Below are 27,192 nucleotides of genomic sequence, written 5' to 3' on the forward strand. Positions count from 1 at the left end.
ATGTTCGTTTGAACCCAAATACTTTCCTTGTTAGTGTAAAAAGGGATCATAATTTTAATTTGCTGTGGTACATACCAACAAATTCTTTACATTTGATACCCAAGCAACCTCGCAGATTTTTTCCTCCTCACATAGTAATAATAAAGTGTTAAAATTGGAAATTCTTTCCGAAGTAATCGCTTCAATTTATACAACATAGCTGTGAACCTACTGTGAACTACTCTTAACAACAAATATAACTGCTAAAAGCTAACAGATTCTTAACGTTAAATGTTTAAGCATAAACACAATGCAAAAGTAAATATTATGAAATATATTTTTTTGTGGTGCATGAAAAGAGATTGTTTTCCATTCACGCTTTAATTAATTCACTCTGTAGTACTACTTCATTACTACGAAGTATATGTACATTAAATACTATGTAATCATAAAATAATATTAACTAATATGTTTCACGCAAACGTTATAACTAATCTTTGACATTTCGAATTAAATAAATGACAAGCATCACTCGAAGTGTATAATTTTAGTTGTGAGTTTACTAACACGGTTGAGATAGCTAAAAACATGAAAAACTTCTACCGTACGGACTAGTAAAAATTAATCAAATAGTATCTTTAGCACAGTTATCGCAATAATGGATTCAGCCTTGTCTGACTTTAAAATATTTGACACATTTTTAAACATATGTATGTGTGTGTAAAATTACAAATTGTGATAATGGAAAGAAAAACTCACCTTAAAGAATATTCCGAGGTAGTATCGTTTCTCTCCTAATTTTAATAAAGGCATTGACCATCTGTTGTTTGCAGATGAAAATGTGTCATCTAAGCAGTTGGCACACTCTCCTGCAAGGATAAACAACAAAATATATTAATAAAATTGCATATTATATACAACTAAAGGAATAAAAGAAAATATCCGCTGCTATTTATCACGTGTAGTTGCAAATATGAAATCTATAGTGTAGTTTTCCGAAAGTTTTAAGCTTGTTCGAATTATTTTTAGCAATAAATAATAACAAAAATAATACATTTGGCTCTCAACTTACACCAGTCTTCACGTGACTGACATTATTAAACATGCAAACATAGTAATTGACAATTTACTTAGAAATTGATCAAGCTTCAAGAACTATAATACATATACAGGGTGTTAATGAATTATACCGACAAACGGTAAGAGGTGATTTCTCATATCAAAATAAGATAAAAAGTTCATATGGACCTATGGCGAGAAGGATATAGTTTCAGAATTAGGGCTGTCCAAAATCGCGAAAAAGCTAAATTTCAACAGTCCTTATTTCGAATTCCAGAAACTGTGGATGGTGATCCTTATCAGCGTAAAGGAAGCCACGCATACACAATCCAAAAGTGCATGCATCAATTTCCAATAGGTGTACAGGATATTCCCTACAGGGTGTAATTCTCAGACATGCTCTCAGTAGAATTTTCAGATATACTCTGATTTCAAGGAGAGTCCAAAGTAGGCAGGAGGTAAGTAAGCCTCGACAATAATGGACATCCAATACTTCAGAGGGAAGTCGGAAGTGTTAAGTATCAGCAGCTCCATGTTTTCTTTGTGTGTGGTGTGTGTGTGTGTGTTTTTCGGAATAACGTAAGGTGCGATGTATTTCGTCATGGTATATTCCACGTTTTCTTCACTTATAAGCGTGGAAGAAAACAGCAGCTTGCGTTTTCCCGAGTACGAGAGACCATGCTGCTGACGATCCTGAACACTTCCGACATCGCGCCAAAGGATTCCGTGTTCACTGTTGTCAAGGCTTATCGTCTGCCTACTTTGGGCCAATCATAAAACCACAGCATATCTCAAAATTCGGTTGATGTCATGTCTGGGAATTTCACCAAGCAGGGAATACTCTGTACACTAATTGAACATTAATGAAATATGCATTTTTGGATCGCGAATGCGTGACTTCCTTTTTTGCTAATGGGGACCACCATCCACAGTCTCTCGAATTCGAAGCACGGCCTCTTGAAATTTGATCTTTTCGCGATATTGGACAGCCCTAGTTTTGAAACTAGGCACTTTTCACCACAGATCCATATGGACTTTTCTCTTATTTTGATGTAAGGAATCATCGGTATAGTTCATTAACACCTTCTATATAAGGCTGTACAAAACCCTTGTTACAGCTAAACTTGAATTTGCAAGTGCGATTTGGAGAAGCGTTAATACGACAAACAATGACAAAATAGAAAGGATCAAGAAAAACGGAAAGGTTTAATCTAAAAAAATTAGAGACGTGCCACGCAAGAGAGGAATGGCAGATTGAAGTGTATTGAGTATTGGTTTAAAACTGTTCGGAATGTACTAGTGTTGAGCATACTTGGGTTGAAATTAAGCAAAGCGTTAAAATTTCAGCAAAAGAGAAATTGAGGCACGCGGAAAGATATAGGAGCAAGCCATGATTCGATCAGGAATGCATTAAACTAGAAGGGAAAATAGGCAAAACTGCACTGGTTACAAAATCAGGACCATAATTGAACAGGATAAGATTTTTCTGGCGTCAGGCAGGAATATTTCTTAACTTTTAGGACAAAGTTAAAATTATTGAACTTGAAAATAATAATAATAAAAAAAACAAATATATTTGGAATAAGTATAAATGTAAGAAAGAATATAAGATAGAATATCAACTTCACGCCTATATATATATTAAAGAAAGAAGACGGAACAATTATTGTCACTGATACGGATAGTATTTTGAATAGATGGAAAGATTTCTTTGACAATTTGCTCAACACCCAGCCAAAAATAATGTTGGTGGATAAAATGTAAAGGATACGGTGGTGGAGAATACAGCAGTACTGTATACTCCAGAGCCTAATCGAACAGAAATAGAAATTGCTATAAAGAAATTAAAGAAACACATACCTCTGGGGGTGTAGACGAAATCCCTGCTGAGTTAATTTTAGCTGGAAGGAGAAAATTTTGGAACGAGGAGGAGTTACCATAAGAGTGGAAAGAATCACTCATACATTCATTGTTTTAGTTTAAAAGAAAGGAAGCAAAACTGATTAGAAATTAGAGCAATTAAGGAAGAATTTATCTTTTGTCAATATCTTATATAACCCACTCATACGTTGTTAACAATATTGACTCCATAAGCAGATGAAATTATTGGAGATTATCAGTGCGGATTTAATCGATCAACTATCGACCAGATATTCACCATTCGTCAAATACTCAGTCCGCGTAGGAAAATAATTGTTCTTGTTTTTCCACGTCGCGAATGGCCTAAAACAAGGAGATGTATTGTCATCAATATTGTTCAATTTTGTTTTGAAATACGCTTTAAGGAAAATCGAAGATAACAATCAGGGCCTAGAGCTGAACGGCACACATCAGATTTAGCTTATGGTGATGATATAGATTTGATAGGGTTTGATGTAAGAATGATAGAAACAATGCAGAAGTTTTATTAAACGCCTGCAGGAACATGGGTTTTGAAGTAAATGCGGGAAGAACTAAGTATATAGAGACTCGCCGTGATTGTAATACTGTAAACTGCGGGTATTTTAATATATCAAATAATACAATAAAAATTAGAATTAAGATATTTACAAAGTGACAATCAGAGCGGCAAAAAGACTAATGTGCACCTACTCCTGGGTTAAGTTCAGCATTCTTTGCGTGTTTTATTTAATCATAACGAACTTTCTTGACATGTCAATATGTGCAAATTTATAAGTTGTAGTTGATTTACCTCTTAAACTACAAGGAGATGGATAATTGGTATATGAAAAAAATTAACAATCGTTTTTTTTTTTTTTTTTTTTTTTTTTTAAGTTCTGACTATTCCAAGTTATCATGGAATAGGCCTAGTCATACCAAATCACAATCACAGAAAATTTAATTACCTCAACATTTCATAAAGAGTTTAAAATTTGGGGGTGGTCTTATTATACACCAAAAAAGAATCATTTCATTTAGTTCATGATTTTAGAAAATATGTTTACACATATACACGCGTATAATAATCAAACGTAAGCTACACATTTGCATTTAAAAAGTTCATATTGTCTGTCAATTTTAAGAAAAAAGAAAGACAAACAATTAAAACGAGAAATCATTAATGTTAAATGGGTAATTAGGCATTGATTACAAAAAAGTTACGAAACAGCAAAATTATATAAAAAAAGATTTTTTATTCTGTATATTATTTCCTTTGATGATGCATAGCACAGAAAAAAGAAAGTCTGTAATATTCGCTCAGGGCAACAAAGCTTTCAATCCATTTCGAGAATAGAAAAGAAAAGAAAGAAATTAAGGAGTCTTTGAATATGAGAGAGTTACAAAAACCAGTTTTGCCAGTGAAAGACGTTTTGATTAGCTTATTGAGTACGTGTGTTTTTCTAATCAAGAGAAAGACAGGAAGTTTTTTATCTGTACTTTTGTATTTATCAAGATTAAGTGACGATGAATGAGAAATGACTCCCATGTTATAGAAATGAAACTTGTGTTCCTACAAAACCTGTGCTAACTCAATTTATAATATACAGTGGACCCCCGAGTTACGAACTTAATTTATTCCATAATGCTGTTCGTAAATTGAAATTATTTTTCCCATTGAAATTAATATAAATACAATTAATTCCTTTTTGGCCTATGTTTAGCAGAAGAGCTCCAGCATTTTTTTTCCTACAAAACGTTACAATGTCGGTAATTTCTGTTCAGATAAGTTTAGTTTAGTTTAGTTTAGGTTAGGTTAGATTAAGTTAGGTTAGTTTATGTTAGATTATATTAGTGTAGGGATTCAGCATAATTTTCCAAAAAAAATATAGAATTTCTCTTATTTCTACTAGGTAACCTAAGGTTAGTTTAGGTTAGTTCAGGTTAGCTTCGGTTAGGTTAGGTTAGATTTGGTTTCGTTATATGTCTAAGTACTTGCATCATCCATTTCTCCTGTAAATTTAGTATTTTTACGTGCTTCTGGACCCCTTTAGTAAACCTAACCCTTCGTTTTAGCTACAGAAACATGATATTGTATTATTATTATTATTATTATTATTATTATTATTTTACACTTTTAAGTGTTTTTTGAACAATACAGAAAGAAAACATTATCCTTTTTAAAGACAAATAAGTAACAAAACAGCACGAGGGCTAAAACACAGAAAAGAACGAAAAATAGTTTTTAAGCACAGAATTCTGACAGACGTTCACGACAAACGTGCAAGATCATTACTGAGCGCGTGGAGTTGTCAGTAGAAACGTGTTTGTGCATCCGTAACAAGAAATATTGTTTCGTAAGTCCAGACAAAACTTTTCACAAAACTTGCTGGTAAACCGAATTGTTCACAAACCGTGAGTCTGCTATACTAAGCTCTTGCTCAGTCACTCTTTGCTCAGTAACAATAAAGTTAATTGAAAAATATTTGGAACCCACCTCGTACATATAGTTAGTCATTTTCTACACTCGTTTCCGTGAATTCGAATTAATTCGAATTCCGAACCAATTTTATCAGTCGAAATTGCCTCTAAATGAATTTTTAAAAAAAAAAAAAAGTTTAAAGATACTGCCAGATCGCTATCTCACGAACTTGAAATTTTTGCTTCTGGACTCGCTTACACGACTTCGAATTTCTCTGAATTCCAAGACACCCTATTCATCCCAAGTTGCCTCTAAATGGCTTTTCCCAAAATTTGAAAGACATAGTTAAATTGGTTCCTCGCATTCGAAAACTTTCGTTTTCGGACTCGTCTATTGGAGTTGGAATTTGTTTGAGTTTTGAAATACACTCTAATTGTCGTAGTCATTTCCAAATTACTTTTCCCCAAAAACTGCAAGACATAGCTAAATCGCTTTCTCACATTCGAAAAATTTTACAATGGTTTCTAGAGTTTCCAAATTAACATTGAGGTTCGATTCCCGGTTGCAGCATAAAATGTTCAGTCTTGACTCGAAAACCCATAAGGTGACTGGAGAGGCACTTGAAAGAAAAAAAAGTAATGAACAACAGTAAAAAAGTCCTTTCGAGACGAAATAATCTCAATTCTTGTCTCGTCTCATAGACAATCCTGGGTTTGACAATCGATATGTTATTATGCCGTACCTCGCTCGGTTAAAAGCTTTCCGCCCAGCTATAGGATTGCAACTCCATATAATGTAGTTTCAGGATTTTAGGATTTAGATTTCTAGGATTTCGGCAGCTATGGCCATTTAGCCCGTCACGTATGAGGGATGACGTGACGTTCCTCGGCGATCTCTCCATCCGGGGAAATGGAAGGAAGGAAGCGAGCTGGGACCTATAAGTTAGGTACCACCCCGGTATTGGCTGGTGTGAATGAGGAAAACCCAGGAAAACCTCATTCAGGATGACTGGTCTGAAAAAGCTTTTTACACATTTTCGACCGAGTGTCTTCACCTGGAATCGAACCTGAGACCGAAGGCGAGAACGTTAGCGACTACGCTACGAGGGACCACATAATGTAGTTTAAAGTTCACACGTTAAGTACGAATCATAAAACGCAAATTCATGAATCAGATATTCACTTTATGCATTTTGAAGTGCTTATAAATTTGATATGCAGATCATGCGTAATCAATCATTTTAAACTATGAGTTCACTACTCCAAATTCATTTATTAGTCAATTCCTTTCACATTTGGTTGTAATTTCCAAGGTTGAATATTTCACGTACCAATGATGACCTACACGTTTAGGTCTGTACTCTTAAGGAAGGCTAAAGAAACCACCGTTGAAAGTTGTACCTCTCTTAACTGTCAAGTGGCTAGAACGTTCTCTTTCAATTGACAACTTAAGGGTCGTCGAATCCTACGAACATGCCTTGCTCTACTACTACTACAAGCTTACCACCTGCTGCTAGTACATGTTTCAGATAGAAAAATAAATGTATCGCTCCTAGAATGAAAGCAGAAACTATAATTTAAAACTGACTTTAGTTTATAGAGCGCCGTTTTGATAAATTTCGTGGAATGAAGCAGAAAATAACTCTTCTTTTTGACACTGCTCCTATAATTTATTGTACAATGTTGTAACATCAATAGGATTTCTTTTATAAGCAAAATCATAAATTACAGTATATTAGAGCACAAAAGTCAAACGGTGATAAAACCGGAGATTGCAAGAAATTTATAAACAATATATTGCTGTCTATTAAAATGAAAACTTTGGTAAAATATTTTCTCTTTCTTACTTTTTGTGTTTAATTGGTATATATATATATATATATATATATATATATATATATATATATATATATATATATATATATATATATATATATATATATATATATACAGAGTGTTGATTAATTCGTGTGTCAATTTCATTTGTTCACTGTGCAAAAGTGGTATGAGGTAAAGCCGTGGAATTTGGTGTAACTTTAGACGAGGGACATAAGTTTTCTTTCGCCATAAAAGCACGTCACTTGTACTAAAGGTTGAAGAGATATAGGGTCAAAGATCAAATTTCGATATTTTTCTTATGGGATTCCAATGTTAAATTCTGAAAGAGCCTGGAAAAACGTAAATCGAAGTGATAACAAAGAAAAAGCTGTATGGTATGATTCTATGTCGCAAGCCGACGAAGTATGCGTCAATCAAGTGTCAAGTTCAGAGGTCACGGTCAGATCAAGGACACAGGTCATCTTGAGAACTCACTTGAATACACTAAAAATAACGCAATGTCCGTACCTCATCATGTCAAATGGGTTCTCAAGGTGACCTGTGACCTTGATCTGACAGTGACCTCTGACCATGACACTTGATTGACGCATATTTGGTCGGCTTGCGACATAGAATCATACCATACAGCTTTATCTTCCTTATCGCTTCGATTTACGTTTTTCCAGGCTCTTTCAGAATTTAACATTGGAATCCCATAAGGAAAAAATCGAAATTTGATCTTTGACCCTATATCTCTTCAACCTTAAATACAGGTGACATGCTTCTATGGCGAAACAAAACTTATGTCCTTCGTCTTAAGTTACACTAAATTCCATAGTTTTAGCTCATACCACTTTTGCACAGTGAACAAATTAAATTGACACACGAATTAATCAACACTCTGTATATATTTATTTGTATTATGCTTCTGTCATCATTGAAAAACCTTACTGGTATGCACTTTAAAGATTTTGTTACTTGAATTTATTTAGTTATTCATAACATTCTAGATAAATTTAACCACAGGTGTGACAGCCCTTTCTGGTCCTGAGCCGCTCCAACGCCATTTATTAGCGATCCGGTTGAACTGTCTAGCCTAGCGAAGAACACGGGGCCAGTGCGTTGCGTTGCTCTATCTCTAACAGGCGTTATCAGGGCCGTCACATCTTTTATACATGCGACTCCCCAGTTTGCCTCACAACGCTGGGTGGACGCCGAAAATTGGGAAAAGCACTGGCCGGGAATCAAACCTAAGACCACGCAGACCACCAAGACCACCAAGACCACCCAAGACCATCAAACCCAAGACGAAAAAGGGAGAACTTGAAACCCTAGAAAAAAAGGTCTGTTTTTGTTAAATTTTTGCAGAATTTTACAAGTACTGTGTGTGTCACTGTTGGGAATGTGTGTGTCACCGTCAAAAGAAGATGAGCAACAATAGACACGAATCTGAATATGGTAGTTAACAGTAAATAAAGATTCTGTTCTGGCAGAAAGGCTTCTCAATAACCATTGGTAACAGACGACATCTATTTAGCGCCATAAAAATTAGTTTTCTCGAAAATTACGCATAAGAATTCATTCTCAGGCTTGTCATTTTGTTTAATTCGACTGTTATCTATCGATTTATATATTTCTTTTTTCTTTCTTTTTTCTTTTCTTTCTTTCTTTCTTTCTTTCACTGTTATAGTCAAGAGCCCGACATACTAAAAATATTACAAAATTTACCATTTTTCTTTTGCTTGTTTTTCGTAAGTGAAAGGAGATAATGAAATCCAACTTACCAGAATGATAGATAATGTTATTCTACAACAGAAAATATGAACTTGAAGAACTTTCAATGTTGCCATCCATAGAGATTACAATATTGCCAGAATAAAATTTTCCCTAAAGTCTAAGTTAAAGGAGTGACAAAAGGAACGAACTCAACTGAAGATTAAAAGACAACATGATTCGTAATTAAATGCAGTTGTTGAGTTCGTTCCTCTAGTCACTGCCAGGGGAAATGTTATTCTGGCAACACTGTAATTTCTATGGATGGCAACATTGAAATTTTTGCAGTTCATATTTTTCTGTTTTAGAATAACATTATCTATCATTATGGTAAGTTGGATTTGATTACCTCCTTTCATTTATATATATATAAAAAAAAAACATGCAAAAGAAAACGTAAATTATGTATTGTTTCTAGTATGTCATTCTCTTAAGCAAAAATAAATAAATAAATACATAAAAGATTTTTTCCTTTAGTGTCCCATAATTCAAATCTAATAATTAATCATAAGTTTCGGCTACATATCTCGTTAACGACACCGTGTACTGTCATCTTCCTAATCCCATAATGAACAATTTCTTGAGGGTATTACTTCAGTATCAATTTCATCTTGATAGGTCGTGTGGTTATCGTACAACATATGAAGATTATCCCAGAAGTACCCGACCTGACGTATAAATGGCAGTTGTTGTTTGAAAAAAAAATATACTATGGTCAAAAGTATCAACTTTATAAACCTTAAGTTTGAAGTTTGAAGTTTGAAGACACTACTTTATTTATGCAAACTTATTTTAGCGTTTGAATGATGAAATCAAGAAAAAACAGCTGCATTTGGCGAAAAAAGAATTATTGCTGTATGAAAACAATGCACCAATTCATACATTCACTATCACGATGCCGAAAAATTCGATTTGCTTTCTTATGCACATTATTGGCCACATTTCGCCCCCTTTGGATTATTTGATCTTTCCAAACTTGAAAAAAAAAATGGCTCAGTGATAAAAGATTTGCCAATAATAAAAAGGTGAAACCTGTGGTTAATGGCTATTTTGAGAAGCTCGACGGTTTACACCACAAAAAGGTAACGAAACGATTGAACATTACTGGAAAAAGTGTCCCCCCCCTTTTTTTGTATTTTCTTTGTTAGGTGGGAAGTACTTTTGGGACTACCCTCGTAAGTTTTTAGGTTTACAACAAACTTGTTTCTCTCGATTTTCTCCAAATCTACGCATGAGGATCTACACTCACTACATATCATTTTGTTTATCTCACTGAGTTCTATCAATTGACATATACATATGTCATCTTTGGACATTTTCCTCCTCTAATTATATTGTAGGGGAAAGTCAGATAAAACCGGGTAGGTGGATAAAACCGTAAAATGGGTTTTCTGGCTATATTAGTGCCACTATCTGTCGGCCAATGCATGGAATTAGTTGCAAACAGCCGCCGTGTCATTCTTAAGTTAGTTTAAGAGAAAGCTGGGTAAGTGGCTCCTTTGTCGTTGGCGATGTGTTGAAGAATTTGTGTAGAAAAGTTTTCATTTGTCTCCCATCGATAATATGTTGCTGTTCCTAACCACTGGAAGATTGACTTATGTAAGTATACAACATATAATAATAACTCTTCCTGCTGTTATTTCGTGTCTTGAATCAGGATTTTTGTGCTCTTTGAGAGATGCAAGGCCTGTAGTTCTAAATAATGGCGTAGTCGGATAAAACCGGGACATCAACAGTTAGATAGAACCGGGTAGTACAGTGTAAAGCTGAGAAGGTTAGATACAGTGTCTTAACTTTAAAGGATGGGCACACAAAGCTTGTAGCATTGTGGACGAATATGATGAAACTTTTATTTGTGATTTTTGTACTTGGATTTAACAAAATCGTGACCTAAAGTTATTTTTTCTATGTTATTGGTCTAATATAGTCTAGCCCTCTATATTTTCCGTACTTTTTAAGCTCACATATTTTTTCAGTTGTATTGATTCTTACTATACTGGTTCTTGGCGTAATTACATATTTTTCTTGTAAAAGAAAAGTTTTTTATAATTATTTTATATGTACCCGGACAAAACCGAGTTTTTGCATACTCTTTAAAAATTGTTTTTGCTCTCGAAATTTACCAGCTTTTTCCACTGAAATAAACATTTTTGTGTCAATAACAAATCTATTTAACATTTGAAAACTAATTCAAGCTATACTATCCACATAGATGCTGAGGAACAAGCAAAAACATTTTTGGGTCCCGGTTTTGTCCATCTTTCCCCTACATTTTAATTAGTGTATGTAGCATAAAATGTTTTGGATTAGGATTTAGATTTCTTGGCTTTTGGTATCTATGACCATTTAGCCCGTCACGTTTGAAGGATGACGTTCCTCGGCGAGCACACTATCCGGAGAAAGGGAAGGCGATCTGGGACCTTTAAGTTAAGCACCACTCCGGTATTTGCCTGGTGTAAATGAGGAAAACCCAGGAAAACCTCATTCAAGATAAATGACCTGAAAAAGCGTTTTACACTTTTTCGATCGAGTGTCCCCACCAGCAATGAACCCGGTACCGCTCGCACCGAAGGCGAGAGTGTTAGTTACTACGCTACGCGGGGCTACATACTATATCATTGACTATTCATTTCTAAATCCAATATAATGTACAGAAATATTCAGTCTAGTTTGGCAACATTGGTTAGGTTAGTCGTGAAGTATAAAACGGCGCCACTGCGGGAGATTATTATCGAAAGTTTTGCCTAAAATAATCCCTACTTCTTTTTTACCGTGCCCCAATTTTATTTTCTCTTTGCAGGTAACAAACATTTTTAGCCAAGAATACTACACCAGCAGTGTTAAATTTACATTTATACCTGGAAGCTTTTGTTCAGTGTTAGTGTGGGTGTCGTTTGAAGATTTGCGGTTAAGTTGCTGAACAGCTGTTGAATATATTATTATTAGATGGTTGGCGAAAAACTGGAAATTTTACTACACACCTGTGAAGCGTCAATAGCGAGTACACAAAACATTTTTCTTAATGGTCAAAGCAAGATTAAAAATTACAGTGATTCCAACGGTAGTCTTACGAAGAGAATTGCGTGCTTTTAACCATGATTTCTCCCTATATATGATATTGTTGTTGACTATGTGTTTGGGAGATTCTAGAGAAACACTTCTCAAACTGTGGTCCGCGACGTCTACCTTTGGGGTTCTCTTAAATTGAACGTTAGTCCAAGAAAGACAAAAAATAAAATCCAAGTGAATTGTGTGGCATACACTATACAGTGAAACCTTCTTTAACGGACACCTCTCAATAATGGACACTTCCACAATACGGTCATCTTTCAATACTAGACCCTTCCACAACACGGACACTTCTCAATAATGGACAAGTTCACGATACGGATACTTCTCAATAATGAACAATTCCACAATACGGACACTTCTCAATAATGGACATTTCCACAATACGGACAGAATTTCATGTCCCGGCAAAAATATGTGTATTATTGCGGAACAAAACCTTCCCTTTTACGGACACATTAGATACGAACACGGGCAGCCCTCTTTTCCCCCAACAATCTAGTAACTTCTCCATAACGGGCAGGGAATTATTCACAATTCATAAATACGTTAACACAGAAAACACTTCTTGCAACTTAAAAATAAACTTGTAATATAGTACAGTAGTTAGAAACCTCTTTTCAACAAAATAGCTGCTATAAGTCAATTAACTGGTGAACTGCCAACTATACAGTTGCAAGCTGAAATTGAAATTCTTTTCTCTATTCCAGTAACTTACTTTCTGGTGGGGACCCTAGAAAAATATTCAATGAGGAAAACCAACATTGGGGAGACAGTCGTATCGGCATGTGGATTTTTTTCCCTTTTGTGATAAATTTACTTCTCTTTCTCTTGGGGCCTGCAACCTTTCTTGCAACTTCAGGGTTAAAGGAACAAATGACATTTCACGACAAAATTTCAACAACGAATATTTTCTCCTATCACTCTTTTTCGAAAAGGCCCCTAGTAATACGAACACTGAATACAGTATTTTGATATTGGCCTACACTTAAGCTTCTGCATAATTAATATACAAATAACTGTGTACTGCATACAATTACCGCCTGCATTGTGAGTAATCTAAATTTGTACGTATTATCATCTCTCTGTAACGGATCTCTCTCATTCACTGACAAATAGTCATATTCTAATAATATCCCTTATTCAGATATTTCACTGTAGTTCAGAATCTGAAACAGTGAAAAATTACGTAAAAACAGACTACAATTCCATAAGGAAAAATTTATGCAAATTCTAGTAGTTTATATAGATGTAATAATATAAAATATTCTTGATAGCCTGCAATTTAAATATATATATATATATATATATATATATATATATATATATATATATATATATATATATATATATATATATTGCTTCAATTAATACCAATATAAAATCAATAAGCATTTTAATCGCTAATATGACATTTAAAAAATATATATAAGTATCTGTTATATTTACCAACCAACGTGTGAAGATACGCAAGTCATTATATACTATGTGTTAATTCTAAGTAGTCGAAATATGCGATTGAATTTCGATCTGTTACTCGTGACCGCCATATTTGTACGTCATCTGTCTGTTTAGGTGAAACTGTCTGCGCCGATCAGTAGGGAAACGGCTTAGAGAAAGATATGATGCATATTTGTTCAAGTATGTATGACGTTGTTAGTAAGATGCAATGCATTGAAATTACTAAGTCACTTAAATATGTACCTAGTGTTTCTTCCCTTAGCACCACAGCACATTCAGTACCTATGAACATACGTATTCGTTTAAGATTTGCAGTTCTTTTAAAAGCTGTAATATAAGCTATAGGTAAAAGCACACAAAGGCTCTTGCGATAATAAGTTTATTAGCACCTTTACGCAAATATACATTGTTTAAAGAATGAGTTAATACATTAATTAATATCCTCATGTTTAGGTCACTAAACGACCTTACGAAGCAAAATCTTATTCATATTTAACGAAAAATCAACGATATTCAAGCACGGTGATTTTATACTAGAGTGATAATTTCTGGTACGCAAGTTCGTCTAGATTCAATAAGGAATGCATTCAGGGAAGAGCCCGAGGGAATTTATCCCGAAGAAAACATTTCCCAAGTAAAAGTATATAAATTCTGTATTGAATTCGATACTACTCGTAGCACGCACAAACTTCGCCTATGTGCTTTCTGGGAATTCTCCAGTACTATTATCAAATTACTTTACACATTGACAATATTTTCATCGTACTTTTCTTTAGGCAATGAAACATCTACTTAAATTGTTTATATTAGTCAATAAGGTATATAACTGATAGAGTTTGTTAAGTAGTGGTTCATGTTAAAATTTAGAGATCGATTGAGTCATTTTGAACACACGAGTTAAGAGTCTTCATCCCGGCGAAATTAAAATACCGCTAATTTTACAGTAATTATGTGATATCTTCAAATAGATAAAAGATAATCGAAATATGGAACAAGAGCGCCCTAGACAATATTATTTTGCATGAGATACCGTTGTCACGACTCACTTACCTGCTTTCGATTTCCAGCCATTTTGAAAATCGGCATTTATTTTCGCGTTTCTAAACAGCTGTAAACGGAAAGCCACTAGGTGACTTGTGATAACGGTACCTCACGCAAAATAATATTGTCTAGGTTGCTCTTGTTCCATATTTCAATTATCTTTTTATCTATTTGAAGATATCACATAATTACTGTAAAATTAGCGGTATTTTAATTTCGCCGGGATGAAGACTCTTAACATTTAAATCGACAAATAAACAGATATGATAGCATAGTAATGATAACAAATTAGTTCCAATTGGTTGATTACTGAATGAAACCAAACGAAATTCTTGTTTCACATCCCATATTTATACCCTGTAGGATAAGGGAAATCGAGAATTAATGAAAACGAACGGATACAAAATAATTGGTGGAATGATCATGTGGAAGGAAATACCAGAATCGAGAGAAAACTAACGGACACTATGTTAACCACTATGAACTTACATGGTCTAGTATCGAACCAGGGACCCCCCACTTCACCACTTATCCATCGTGTCCCATGATTACTGAATGAATACTCACACTTGTGATGCAGGTACATCATGACGAGTAATATACACAATATTCTGTTACAATGAGTGACGAAATATAAGGGAAACCAATTCCCACTAACAAAACTTAAACAAAGGGTTTTAACTCTTCAAGCATGTGATTTTCTTATTTATTTTTCCTTGTGGACCTCAGAAAACGTATAAAACGCAATACTTTCACGATCTAATCTTTTCAAGTATACCACCATATTCCAAATATCATTCACAATCGACTCTAAATGGCTGAAGAAAATCCATATTTGCTCGACTTAATTCCAATTATGGTTAAAAATACAGGGCATTTGAAATAGAGGTGGGTGGCTAGCATCTTTTGAACAAGACAGTATATACTTTAGTAGCGTGGTAAGTCATCCAAAGAACGCGCAAAGAATATAGAGTATATAAAAGTCTCATAAACAGCAGAGAGGGTACTCATTGAACGCAACGATTAGTATAAGAAGACTTGTGGCAGTGAGTTTGAAAGATATAATTTCACTGAAATGTTTGCAGTTGAAACGTGCATAATGGGTTAAGAAATATTTGTCAAATTTGCTAGACACTTTTCCTACTAGAGCACGCTCTTCAAAAGAATTGATATCTGCTTTCAAAGGCCATATTTTCATAACCCAAGCAAGGAATTTTAATACTTTTGCTTGAAATAAAATCAATGAAAATTCAAAATTTACTTGATTTAATTTTATCTAGGAATAAGGAAACAGATTTAAAAAACAGATCGGAAGGTGGTCAGATAATAATAGTAATAATTGAGGCACGAAGGCTCAGTGGTAGAGAGCTTACTTCTGGTGCTTGGTGTCCCTGGTTCGATCCCCGGCCAAGTAAGTAGGGTTCACCTCTTTCCTCCCACTTCCTCATTCCACCAATTCTTCCGTCATCATTCATTTGCTTTAATCACCATCTCTCTTAGCGTAAAGAGCATAATCGTGGGACGTTAAACTGAAGTATTTCATTTCATTGACAAAATAGTAATAAAAAATATAAATTTCCTTAAGAGTCTTCATCCCGGCGAAATTAAAATACCGCTAATTTTACAGTAGTTATGTGATATCTTCAAATAGATAAAAGATGATCGAAATGTGGAACAAGAGCGCCCTAGACATTATTATTTTACATGAGAAATCGTTATCACGACTCACTTATCTGCTTTCGATTTCGAGTCATTTTGAAAATCGGCATTTATTTTCGCGTTTCTAAACAGCTGAAAACGGAAATCCACTAGGTGACTTGTGATAACGGTACCTCACGTAAAATAATATTGTCTAGGTCGCTCTTGTTCCATATTTCAATTATCTTTTTATCTATTTGAAGATATCACATAATTACTGTAAAATTAGCGGTATTTTAATTTCGCCGGGATGAAGACTCTTAAGAAGTTCAAAAGTGAATTTTATGTTCCTCCTGAAGTTGTAGTAATCTAGAACGTTCGCTTTCCACGCAGATGGTGGCACGTTCAAATCCTGCTCGTGGTACATACAGTATCTCAGAAATCCGAGAAATTCGAAATATATTTGTTTAGTATTTAACTAGATGTTATAACCTCGGTGTTGTATAAGGACCTGAAATAAAATCAGTAATCACATCTTTGATAATAAGATTCTATTGTTAGTTATAGAACACAAAATTCTCACTATCTACATGAAATAACTCAATATTGCTTCTGGGACTAAAATAACCATGTTTCAAGATGTAGATTTTGATGTTCGTTTGGATTTAAAGTGGCTATTATAGTAACTGTATGATGATCATAATTCAAAAACGGAAGAGAAAGTAAAGCCTGAAGGCATTTAGTTGTCTTTCAATTTGCACGTTGACGAAGCCGACCCGAAAAGATGTAATAATATATTATTTGTAATAACTTCATAAGGCTAGAATTATATGGACATATAATCAATACCTTTCTTGTCCACAGCTGGGAAAAGATATCCATCCGAAGTGCGGAATTCACTAAGTTGTAGACATAAGATGAAAAAGACACTGTGTAGAACAGTACTCGTTGGCCTCATTGTGGAAATCAAAGAAGAATCTTCCTCTTTATTTCCAAAGCTGTAGTTCTTGTTGTTGCGGTAATAAACACACACACACACACCCGACTTCAACTCTTTGACTAACTGTCTTGAGTCTTCAACAAGTCTGTCCGTCTTCCGAACCAAACTGACATACACACCCACTACACTGAAGAACTATACAGTTAGTGTGTATATCGTATTGACATAAACATATACACACACGCACTTCACTTACTCAATACAACGTAAGTGAGGGACTGACTGAATTGTTGTGCAGTGACTCTTCTGGAATGCACTTCAGCACCTTGGCCCGACACTACAAGAGAAAGTTCTTGCTCACAAAAGTACCAAACCATTGGAGAAGGGATAGCGTAGGGTATGCCAGAGTGGGAGTTGGGCTAAAAGATGACGGAGAAACGGGAGAGGGGTGGGGACGGATACTGGACCTTTAAGTCACGAAGAGTAATATATAATTTTCCATCGCAAACTGTCTGTTTGACCTACTACTATCATACGGGAGATTATTTTGCAGCACACACCAACAGTGTTAGTTACACACATTCCCCTTTGTAAACGACCTTGGCGTACTTTTGTCTATCTTATGATAATAATAAAAAAGAATGAACGTCGTGCGAACCGCTTATGAATCAAATATGCGTGATTAAATGATAACAATTTCTATTGCTAAAAAGTATCCTTGATACTTGAATATTAAAATTATAGCAATGCCAAATATGTAGAGGCTGTAACCTTTTCACCATTTTCCTTTGTGTTGCTCTTGTGTAAATGATTGACCAATAACAAATGTGTACAGAATCGACACAAATGTACAAAAGTAAGTTATTTCTCACTAAAAATAGTAAGACGGAAGTAAAAGTGCAACATGAAATGGGTACGAAATGGTGAATTGCAATGTGATATTCAAAGTCAAGGCTACATCCAGAAAAAAAAAAGAGGGGGATTATTGTGTAAAAACCGCAGAATTTCTAGGACAATTAGATGGGAATATCTTCATTAGAGCCGTTATTGCTGCCCAGGTCCATTGGTAGAATGACTTGGGAGATCTCAGTCCCCTTGTGACCACCTTCACCGCCCTTAAACTTTCAGTTCTTTGCTGATATGTGTATATAAATGTGAAATGAATCCAAGTTATTCATCCAAAATAGTTTCATTCCCCCCTCTTTGTCTTATTGTTCTGGCTACGAGCATGTAGTTGCCACGAAGAATACCACATTAATCGAGTCCACTACAATCGGGATAAGTAATACCTGTAAAATGGATTATCATTGCCTTTTTTTAAAAAAAATTAATATCTAATGTCATTCCTCTATAAATCAAGAAAGAAGAAGAATCTGCTAGGTAGGAGACATGGAAACAGGGGCGTAAATAAGGACCCCGCAGACCCCGCATTGCGGGGGGCCTCAAACCATCAGGGGGCCCCCAAATCGTGAAGTGGGACGTAGAGAAGGGGCCCCGCTCCATGCTGTCTGCGGGAGGGCCCCCAAGCCTTTAGTTACGCCACTGCATGGAAACATGTTTCACAGAAACTAAGGATGTTGAACACCATATCAACAATTACATCATTATTTACTGACACATGTAACTAGAAAAATATTTAAACAATCAACGAATATATGTATAAACTAGCAGCGTTCACCCCGCTTCGCTGCGGTCACCCCGGAACGCAATAAACTTTGTTACTTAGATAATTTTTACTTTTTCGCTTTCAAATTGCAGTAAATGTTAACATTATAGCGCCTGTCATTTATGTTAACCCGCCGAGTGACACGGTCATGCGGGTTGCATATAAATACGTTTATTTTTATACCTATGATGAACTAACAAAGGATTTGTACGTTATGGACACTTGAATGGTCAATTATCTCAAGACACTGGTAATTAAAAATTAAAGTGATATGATAAAAACCATCTAGGGTCCAAATCCTAATAACCCCCCAAAAATAAAAGAAATTGGTTCAGCCGTATTAGCGTGATGAGGGAACAAAGGATTTGTACGTTCTCTTTTATAATATAGATAATTTAATTCTAATTAATGTTGAGAAGTTCTTTTTTAAATAATCTTATTTGCAAATGACAGCCAATAATATTATCGAATTTAAAACATTGTGCAAATATAATAATTGATCAAACTGATAAGGGGTCGCGGTGACTCAGTGGTGGAACGTTCACTTTTGGTGCATAGGGTCCTTGGTTCGATCCCAGCTCGCGCCAAGTGTGTTTGTTGTAGACAAACACCGTGTGCGTAGGTTTTCTCGGGGTTCTCCCGTTTCGTTCCACTTTCTTTATTCCACCATTTCATTCATTTCTCATCACCACTGTTTCCTTTAGCCTAGCCGGCATAATCGTGGGACGTAAAACTTAAAAATTTAATTTCTTTTCAAACTTCGGTAATGAGTAGAGACCGGATGTTAGGCAAAATGCCTATTCTTTAATGTTAAAGATATGATTAAGAATAACGTTTTAAAGTTTACATGGGGGGTTATAGTTTCGATTTAAGCCAATTTTATTTTGCCTATTTTGCCTTTACTGCCTAAATAATTGCTTTAGTGCCTAATATTGCCTATTCTATGCATTTTCTTCAAAATAAGCCTTCATTGGGAAAATATATAATTTACGTAACATAATACACACATATTTACTTATATTATGTGTTTGTACACACAAGCTCGTGGTACGTTACAATACATATACAGGATGAACTTCAAAGATGTTCACATACTTCGGGAGGTGATTCGTGACATGAAAAGAAGATAAAAGTCCTCTTGAATTTTACGAATCATCATCTGAAGTATGTGCACACCTTTATATCCGGTTCCAATTGTCAGGATTCGATTTCGATTCCAATTTGGCACCCCGTCACTCGAACACGACGCAGAATTCGACAACATGCAACAGCACTTTTTGTCTTCTTTTCATGTCACGAATCACCTCCTGTAGTATGTGCACATCTTTCAGATTCACCCAGTATGTGCAATGCATAACATGTCTCGTTTTTGAATATACAGTGAAAGAAGATATTATTTAACAAACAAGTATGTTTCTATATTCTTTGAACATTATCTATGACGAATCTATTTTTTAATGGTATTGAGTATTTATCTTCATTATTTCGAGTTACATTTTAGTGCCTATTTTACTGCCTATTTTTTAAATTTTAAGTGCCTATTTTACTGCCTATTTTTTAAATTTTAAGTGCCTATTTGCCTGCCTATTTTCCAGGTTTTTAGTGCCTAAACATTATAACGACTCTATAGAAAAGCGTCGTCAACCTGGTCCGTCGGGTAAAATATAAGTTACGAAGCGATAATAACTTTTCTTTATGCAAGAATCAACTCAGATATTCAAAGATCATTAGCCTCACCTTTATTGCTTGATATGTCTTTAAATATTCCTTTTTAAAACCGTGAAATACATAAATTCACTTGACTAGGTCAACAAATAACATGTACATAGCCACAACTATCCCATAATAATCTCTTACATATATTAAAAACATTCTTCTTTTCTGTTAATTTAAAATGAACATTCTACTAAGTATATTACATATTTATGAGCACTTTTTGCCCACGGTACAGGTAAATATTATACAAACTAAAGTATTTCGTTATAGAAAATGTCGCCCGACAAAGGGACTGAATATAAAAGTCATGAGTAGGCTTGGCTTTTATATTCAAGAACCACTGGTCTGATTAGATTAATGTTCGTACATTACATATGTTCTTTATATTTTGATCACACCTCGTATATATCTTCATTATTTTTTTTGGTTAACCCTCATATATATATAAAATATTAGTTATTATCATTCACCTAAATACATTTACAATAAATCTTTGATTTCATTAATATTTCTCTTTTATTACATTATTATTTATTCTTTATCATTAAAAACATCGTCGCTTAGAAATATAATTAACGAGGGTGAAACACAAATTATCAAGATTACTAGTTTCGATCATTATTACAAACGATGATGTGACAAATAATATTTATTCTTTTCGGGCGCATTGTATAACAAATAAGTTAGATGTTGCAATTGTAATGTATACATAGTAGCACTAAGATGTCATAAATAAAGAAGAATTTCATTCAAGGTAGTTATTGAATAATGGATTTTATAGAATGGATCTTATTCTTAACATAATCTTTGACAATTAAACACAAATCAATCTAATATAAATAATCTTTGCTTTAATTAATTATAAATCGAATTATGATTCTTCACATGAACAAGAAAGAATAAAAATCATTTGAAAATTAATTTTCCAGTCTACCTAAAACTCTATTTAAGCATTTCAAGTATTTTAAAAAATCGTTTTCATTATTGATATTAACACATAAACTTAAAAATGAAAATTTACAAGAATCTATAACTAACATGAATTTAACCTAATTTCAGTAACGGTAATCAGGTTACGTTCGTACTTGCATACGGTTCTAATAGAGTACACTGTATTGCGCTATCATGATTAGGTCCTGTATTATTGTTTTGTACAGAAATTACTTCAATACCTGGATCTTGATGTGAAGTGCCATCTCTTATCCTTCCATTACTTCTATCCACGTAGTTCGCTGCGTTGGTGGAATTTCTCCATACATTTCGTCTATTTTTAAACCTATTTTGACTATATGGTCTAACATAGGAATTATTACGATTAATTAGGTTAGGCGGATTCCCTACATAACCTTGTCTATTTTGTTCATTTTGATTGCTAGAGTTTACTCGTCTTAGGTTCGGCTCATTATTATTCACACTTCGGATATTCAAATTCCGAACAGGGACCAAATGATCTGAATTATTCTTATTTTTACCCATTCCTGATTGTGTTAGATTCATAGCATGGTATTGAGTTTCGTAGCATTGTACAAGCATTAATAAATGACTGAAACTCATACACTGTGTGGAAAATAAGATCTGCTGTAATTTAAATGGAAGCAAATTGCGAATCGATGCAATTATTCTTGATTCCGATTGCAAGGGATTAACAACCTTTAATTCATTATAGACATTTATAACAAACTCTACAATAGATTTGTGCAATCGAGGATTGAAATGTTGATTTCTAAGAGTGGCATCTCTGTTGGCCAGCAAAAAGTCATTTTCGTAATTCGCGATCAATGCCGCTTTAAATTCCTCATATGTACTAATGTGATCACGTATTGCCTTAAACCATAAGGAACAAGGTGGGAGTAATACATGGGGTATTAATTTCATGTATTGTGATCGGTCGATAGACATTATACTGCATTCGTCTTGGAACTTCTCTAAGAAAGAACTAGCATTTTCATTGCACTTACCACTAAATTTACTCATGGCTTTGATTTCGCTCATCTTGACACTTAACTTTACCTTTCTTTTCTCACTCCTTGTTCTTGTGGTGTGATTGTTCCGGTCCGTAGCGTGCTGTGTCATGATACCATTTATATTTCGTTCATCAGTGATCTTCGGACAATTTTCCTCTAATATAATATCCTCCTCAGATTCCGGCGAAGGCGTATTTATATCCGGTGATTGGGGAAACTCGAAGCGATCACTGCCCAGATTATTGCGATAAATGGTGTCTCTAGCCTGTAACGTTTTAATTTCTTCCTGCATAGTAGCCAACTGGATCTTTTGATGTTTAACGGAAGATTCTATTAACGTTAAATCCTTTTTTACAGCACAGATTTCATGATTTTGATGATCGTGCTTTTCTTGACACTCATCGGCTAACCTTTTTAACTTCTCTTCAAACTGCGAGGATATGTCGTTCATCACCTGGACGATTGTTTGTTTCGTATCGTCTGATTTCAGTTCTATCCGTTCTATTCGTTTACTTAATTCTTCATACTGCTTGCTAGCTTCATTAAATTTCAGTTCTATCTTCTTTTCCATGGTCTGGTTAGCTTCATAGAACTTCAGTTCTATCTTCTGTTCCATGGTCTGGTTAGCTTCATAGAACTTCTGTTCCATGGTCTGGTTAGCTTCATAGAACTTCTGTTCCATGTTTGTGTTAGATTCATTGAGCTTCTGTTCCATGGTTTGTTTTATCTCAGTCGTCATTTGCATAATTTGTCGCTGCACAGCTAACAAAAGTCGATCCTCAGATGACAAACTTGGTGTTGCACTAATTTCACCTGGATTACTGGTATTAGATTCCTGTTGCACTATTTCACTATCCATTTTTCTTTTGATGACCTTACCGCTTCGTAATACGGTTAAGTTCGTATTCATAAATGGTAATATCCAAGTAAATTCAGCCCTACTTTCCTTCTTCGGGAACTGAATTTTCAAAAGATCCCGGGTTTGGTAAACCAAATTTTTATAACGACTCTATAGAAAAGCGTCGTCAACCTGGTCCGTCGGGTAAAATATAAGTTACGAAGCGATAATAACTTTTCTTTATGCAAGAATCAACTCAGATATTCAAAGATCATTAGCCTCACCTTTATTGCTTGATATGTCTTTAAATATTCCTTTTTAAAACCGTGAAATACATAAATTCACTTGACTAGGTCAACACATAACATGTACATAGCCACAACTATCCCATAATAATCTCTTACATATATTAAAAACATTCTTCTTTTCTGTTAATTTAAAATGAACATTCTACTAAGTATATTACATATTTATGAGCACTTTTTGCCCACGGTACAGGTAAATATTATACAAACTAAAGTATTTCGTTATAACATCCGGTCTCTAGTAATGAGACAATTAGATAGTCTGTAAACAGTGTGTTTATTAAGAATATATTCACTGCCATAAGAAGATAATACATCAATATTTGATGCAATTAGAACACTTAAGTAATCGAAATGGGTTTATATTTGCGATCTTAATATAACATCTAAAATGAAATGATGGAATGAAATGAAAAGTATTAAATGAAATGAAAAGTGACAAAAAGAAATGTCTCAAACGTTTAATTAAAAATGAAGGTTCATTTAGAAAAGCACAATTATTGTTTAATCTCTGTTTATATATAAGGAGATATAAATATCTATATACACTTCAGGTGGGTTCAGGAAAAGATGGAAAATTACTGGTTACTGATGAGCAGGCACCGTCGGATGAGAACGATTGGGTAGCTACATGAATTATATTTGGGATATCTGGCTACATGTGTCCTTTGCAGTACAGTTGGGCTTATTTCCAATCGAGCACCAATGATAGGCCTACCTTTCCATCCTCTAACGACTGCTCTAAAAACTATCAATTGAGGAGTTTGATGCAATAAGAGCGTAAGTCTCAAACGATGCATTTGGAGAAAAACTATGTTTAAAATTTAAGTAGTTTTTTTTTTTAATTTTATAAAAAGGTGTAATATGGAGCATTTTATTCCGATATTGAATTGAAATGCTACCAAGAGGTTAAACAAGCATGGCAAAAGGCACAAATGCGTTTGATGCAAAAAGAGCGTAAACTCGCTTACGCCCTTATTAAATCAAACTCCTCAATTATCTAGATACATTGCAGTTGCACAGTTTTATTAATATTTTTCAGATCTTATGTAGAATAGTTTAAGTACTCCAGGATCTACCAGACTCCATGTGTAGTCCAAGAATAAAAAAAATAATAAGTGTACATTTACAGGATTGAAAGAAATAGTATATAACCATAATTTATGGTACAGAGAGCATTTGAATCTTATTATAGTTTGTCCAGGTGCAAAATATCTTAGTGACATTTAACTGGAAATAAGCACTTAGCAAAAAACGGGAGGTGGAGGGGAGAGAGAAAATCCGAAGAGTACATCTGCCAAACAACTTTCTCCAAAAGATGGCACATCTAATTTTTGAATAAAGAAAAGCATGAGTTTTCAAATAAAGGAAACAAACTATCTAAAGTCATATGCAAACAAAAATGGAAAATGAAATGTTCGTAAAAACAAAAAGCAACATTTCTTTTTTCCTAATTGTTTTCTTAACTATAGTTAACTTAAAAGTAACCAGGTGAGAATAATTAGAAACCATTACTAATAATAATAAAAAAAATAAACGAAGTGACACGGACTTGGCAAAGAAAGAAACCAATGTTTCTTTACAATAATATTAAACAAAAATGGCCAAACATTTCCCTTATAATTTTGTCCCCTTTAAGAGTCTTTGAAGTGAGAAAAAAAAGAAGTTAGACTTATTAGTAATAACTTCCCATACCAACTAACTACTTTTTCTTCTCACTTTCCCTGATAGGGAGGAAAAAGTTCGAAGAACAGGTAGCAGCAGATCCTTTCGCTCGGAAACACTACAATTAGGGTGTTACCACTTAATCCTACAAAGATAATGGAAAAAAAATTACTCACGCCCATAACAAGGACACAGTTCTTAAGATTCGTTGAACCTTTACAGTTATGGAGATGCTTGACTTACTAGTACTAGTATTAGTAGAATTATACAAACAAGGATTAAGTTTCTTATAGTTTTGCTTCTTTGATTACTAAGTAGAACTTAAAACTTAAAGAAACGTCAGTCTTAATATCGGTAGTTGGAATGGATATGTTAAAGATTATTTATTCAAGTACTTACTTAAGTAAAGTATTAATGAAAGTACTTTTTTCAGTTCTCAGACAAAGAAAATTTCGAACTTAATTTTCATTCAATGCAACCTGATGTGCTTAATAATTTACAAAGATGGTTCGTAATGAAAGTACTTTTTGTAGTTCTAAAGAAATGAAAATATAAATCTAATTTACATTCAATGAAACTGGATTTACTTAATTATTTCAATTGTTCATAATGAAAGTATTTTTTATAATTCTAAAGGAATGAAAAATTTAAATTTCATTTACATTCAATGCAACTAAATTACTTAATTAATTATACGAATGGTTCATAATGAAAGTAGTTTTTGTAGTTCTAAAAGAATGAAAAATTTAAATCTCATTTACATTCAATGCAATTAAATTACTTAATTATACGAATGGTTCATAATGAAAGTAGTTCTAAAAGAATGAAAAATTTAAATCTCATTTACATTCAATACAACTAAAGTACTTAATTAATTATACGAATGGTTCATAATGAAAGTACTTTTTGTAGTTCTAAAAGAATGGAAAATTTAAATCTCATTTACATTCAATGCAGGTAAATTACTTAATTAATTATACGAATGGTTCAAAATGAAAGTAGTTCTAAAAGAATGAAAAATTTAAATCTCATTTACATTCAATACAACTAAAGTACTTAATTAATTATATGAATGGTTCAAAATGAAAGTAGTTCTAAAAGAATGAAAAATTTAAATCTCATTTACATTCAATACAACTAAAGTACTTAATTAATTATACGAATGGTTCATAATGAAAGTACTTTTTGTAGTTCTAAAAGAATGGAAAATTTAAATCTCATTTACATTCAATACAACTAAAGTACTTAATTAATTATACGAATGGTTCATAATGAAAGTACTTTTTGTAGTTCTAAAAGAATGAAAAATTTAAATCTCATTTACATTCAATACAACTAAAGTACTTAATTAATTATACGAATGGTTCATAATGAAAGTACTTTTTGTAGTTCTAAAAGAATGGAAAATTTAAATCTCATTTACATTCAATGCAGGTAAATTACTTAATTAATTATACGAATGGTTCAAAATGAAAGTAGTTCTAAAAGAATGAAAAATTTAAATCTCATTTACATTCAATACAACTAAAGTACTTAATTAATTATACGAATGGTTCAAAATGAAAGTAGTTCTAAAAGAATGAAAAATTTAAATCTCATTTACATTCAATACAACTAAAGTACTTAATTAATTATACGAATGGTTCATAATGAAAGTACTTTTTGTAGTTCTAAAAGAATGAAAAATTTAAATCTCATTTACATTCAATGCAACTAAATTACTCAATTGATTATACGAATGGTTCATAATGAAAGTAGTTCTCAAATAATGAAATATTTAAATCTCATTTACATTCAATGCAAATAAATTACTCAATTCATTATACGAATGGTTCATAATGAAAGTAGTTCTAAAAGAATGAAAAATTTAAATCTCATTTACATTCAATACAACTAAAGTACTTAATTAATTATACGAATGATTCATAATGAAAGTACTTTTTGTAGTTCTAAAAGAATGA

General features: G+C 33.6%; 1 protein-coding gene across 6 annotated transcripts in view; it reads right to left on the minus strand.

Annotated features, from left to right (window-relative positions):
• tfc (Brevican core protein triforce) overlaps positions 1 to 27,192 on the minus strand; it is a 285,506-nt gene that overhangs the window by 51,203 nt on the left and 207,111 nt on the right. For all 6 annotated transcript variants that reach the window (XM_081747003.1, XM_081747007.1, XM_081747001.1 and 3 more), the window contains one exon: positions 739 to 848. In XM_081747003.1, the coding sequence (XP_081603129.1) occupies positions 739 to 848 (110 nt within the window). The remainder of the gene's footprint in view (positions 1 to 738; positions 849 to 27,192) is intronic.

Source organism: Thermobia domestica, chromosome 18 (assembly GCF_964235325.1).
Source record: "Thermobia domestica chromosome 18, izTheDome1.hap1.1, whole genome shotgun sequence".
In the NCBI taxonomy this organism is placed as follows: Eukaryota; Metazoa; Arthropoda; class Insecta; order Zygentoma; family Lepismatidae; genus Thermobia; species Thermobia domestica.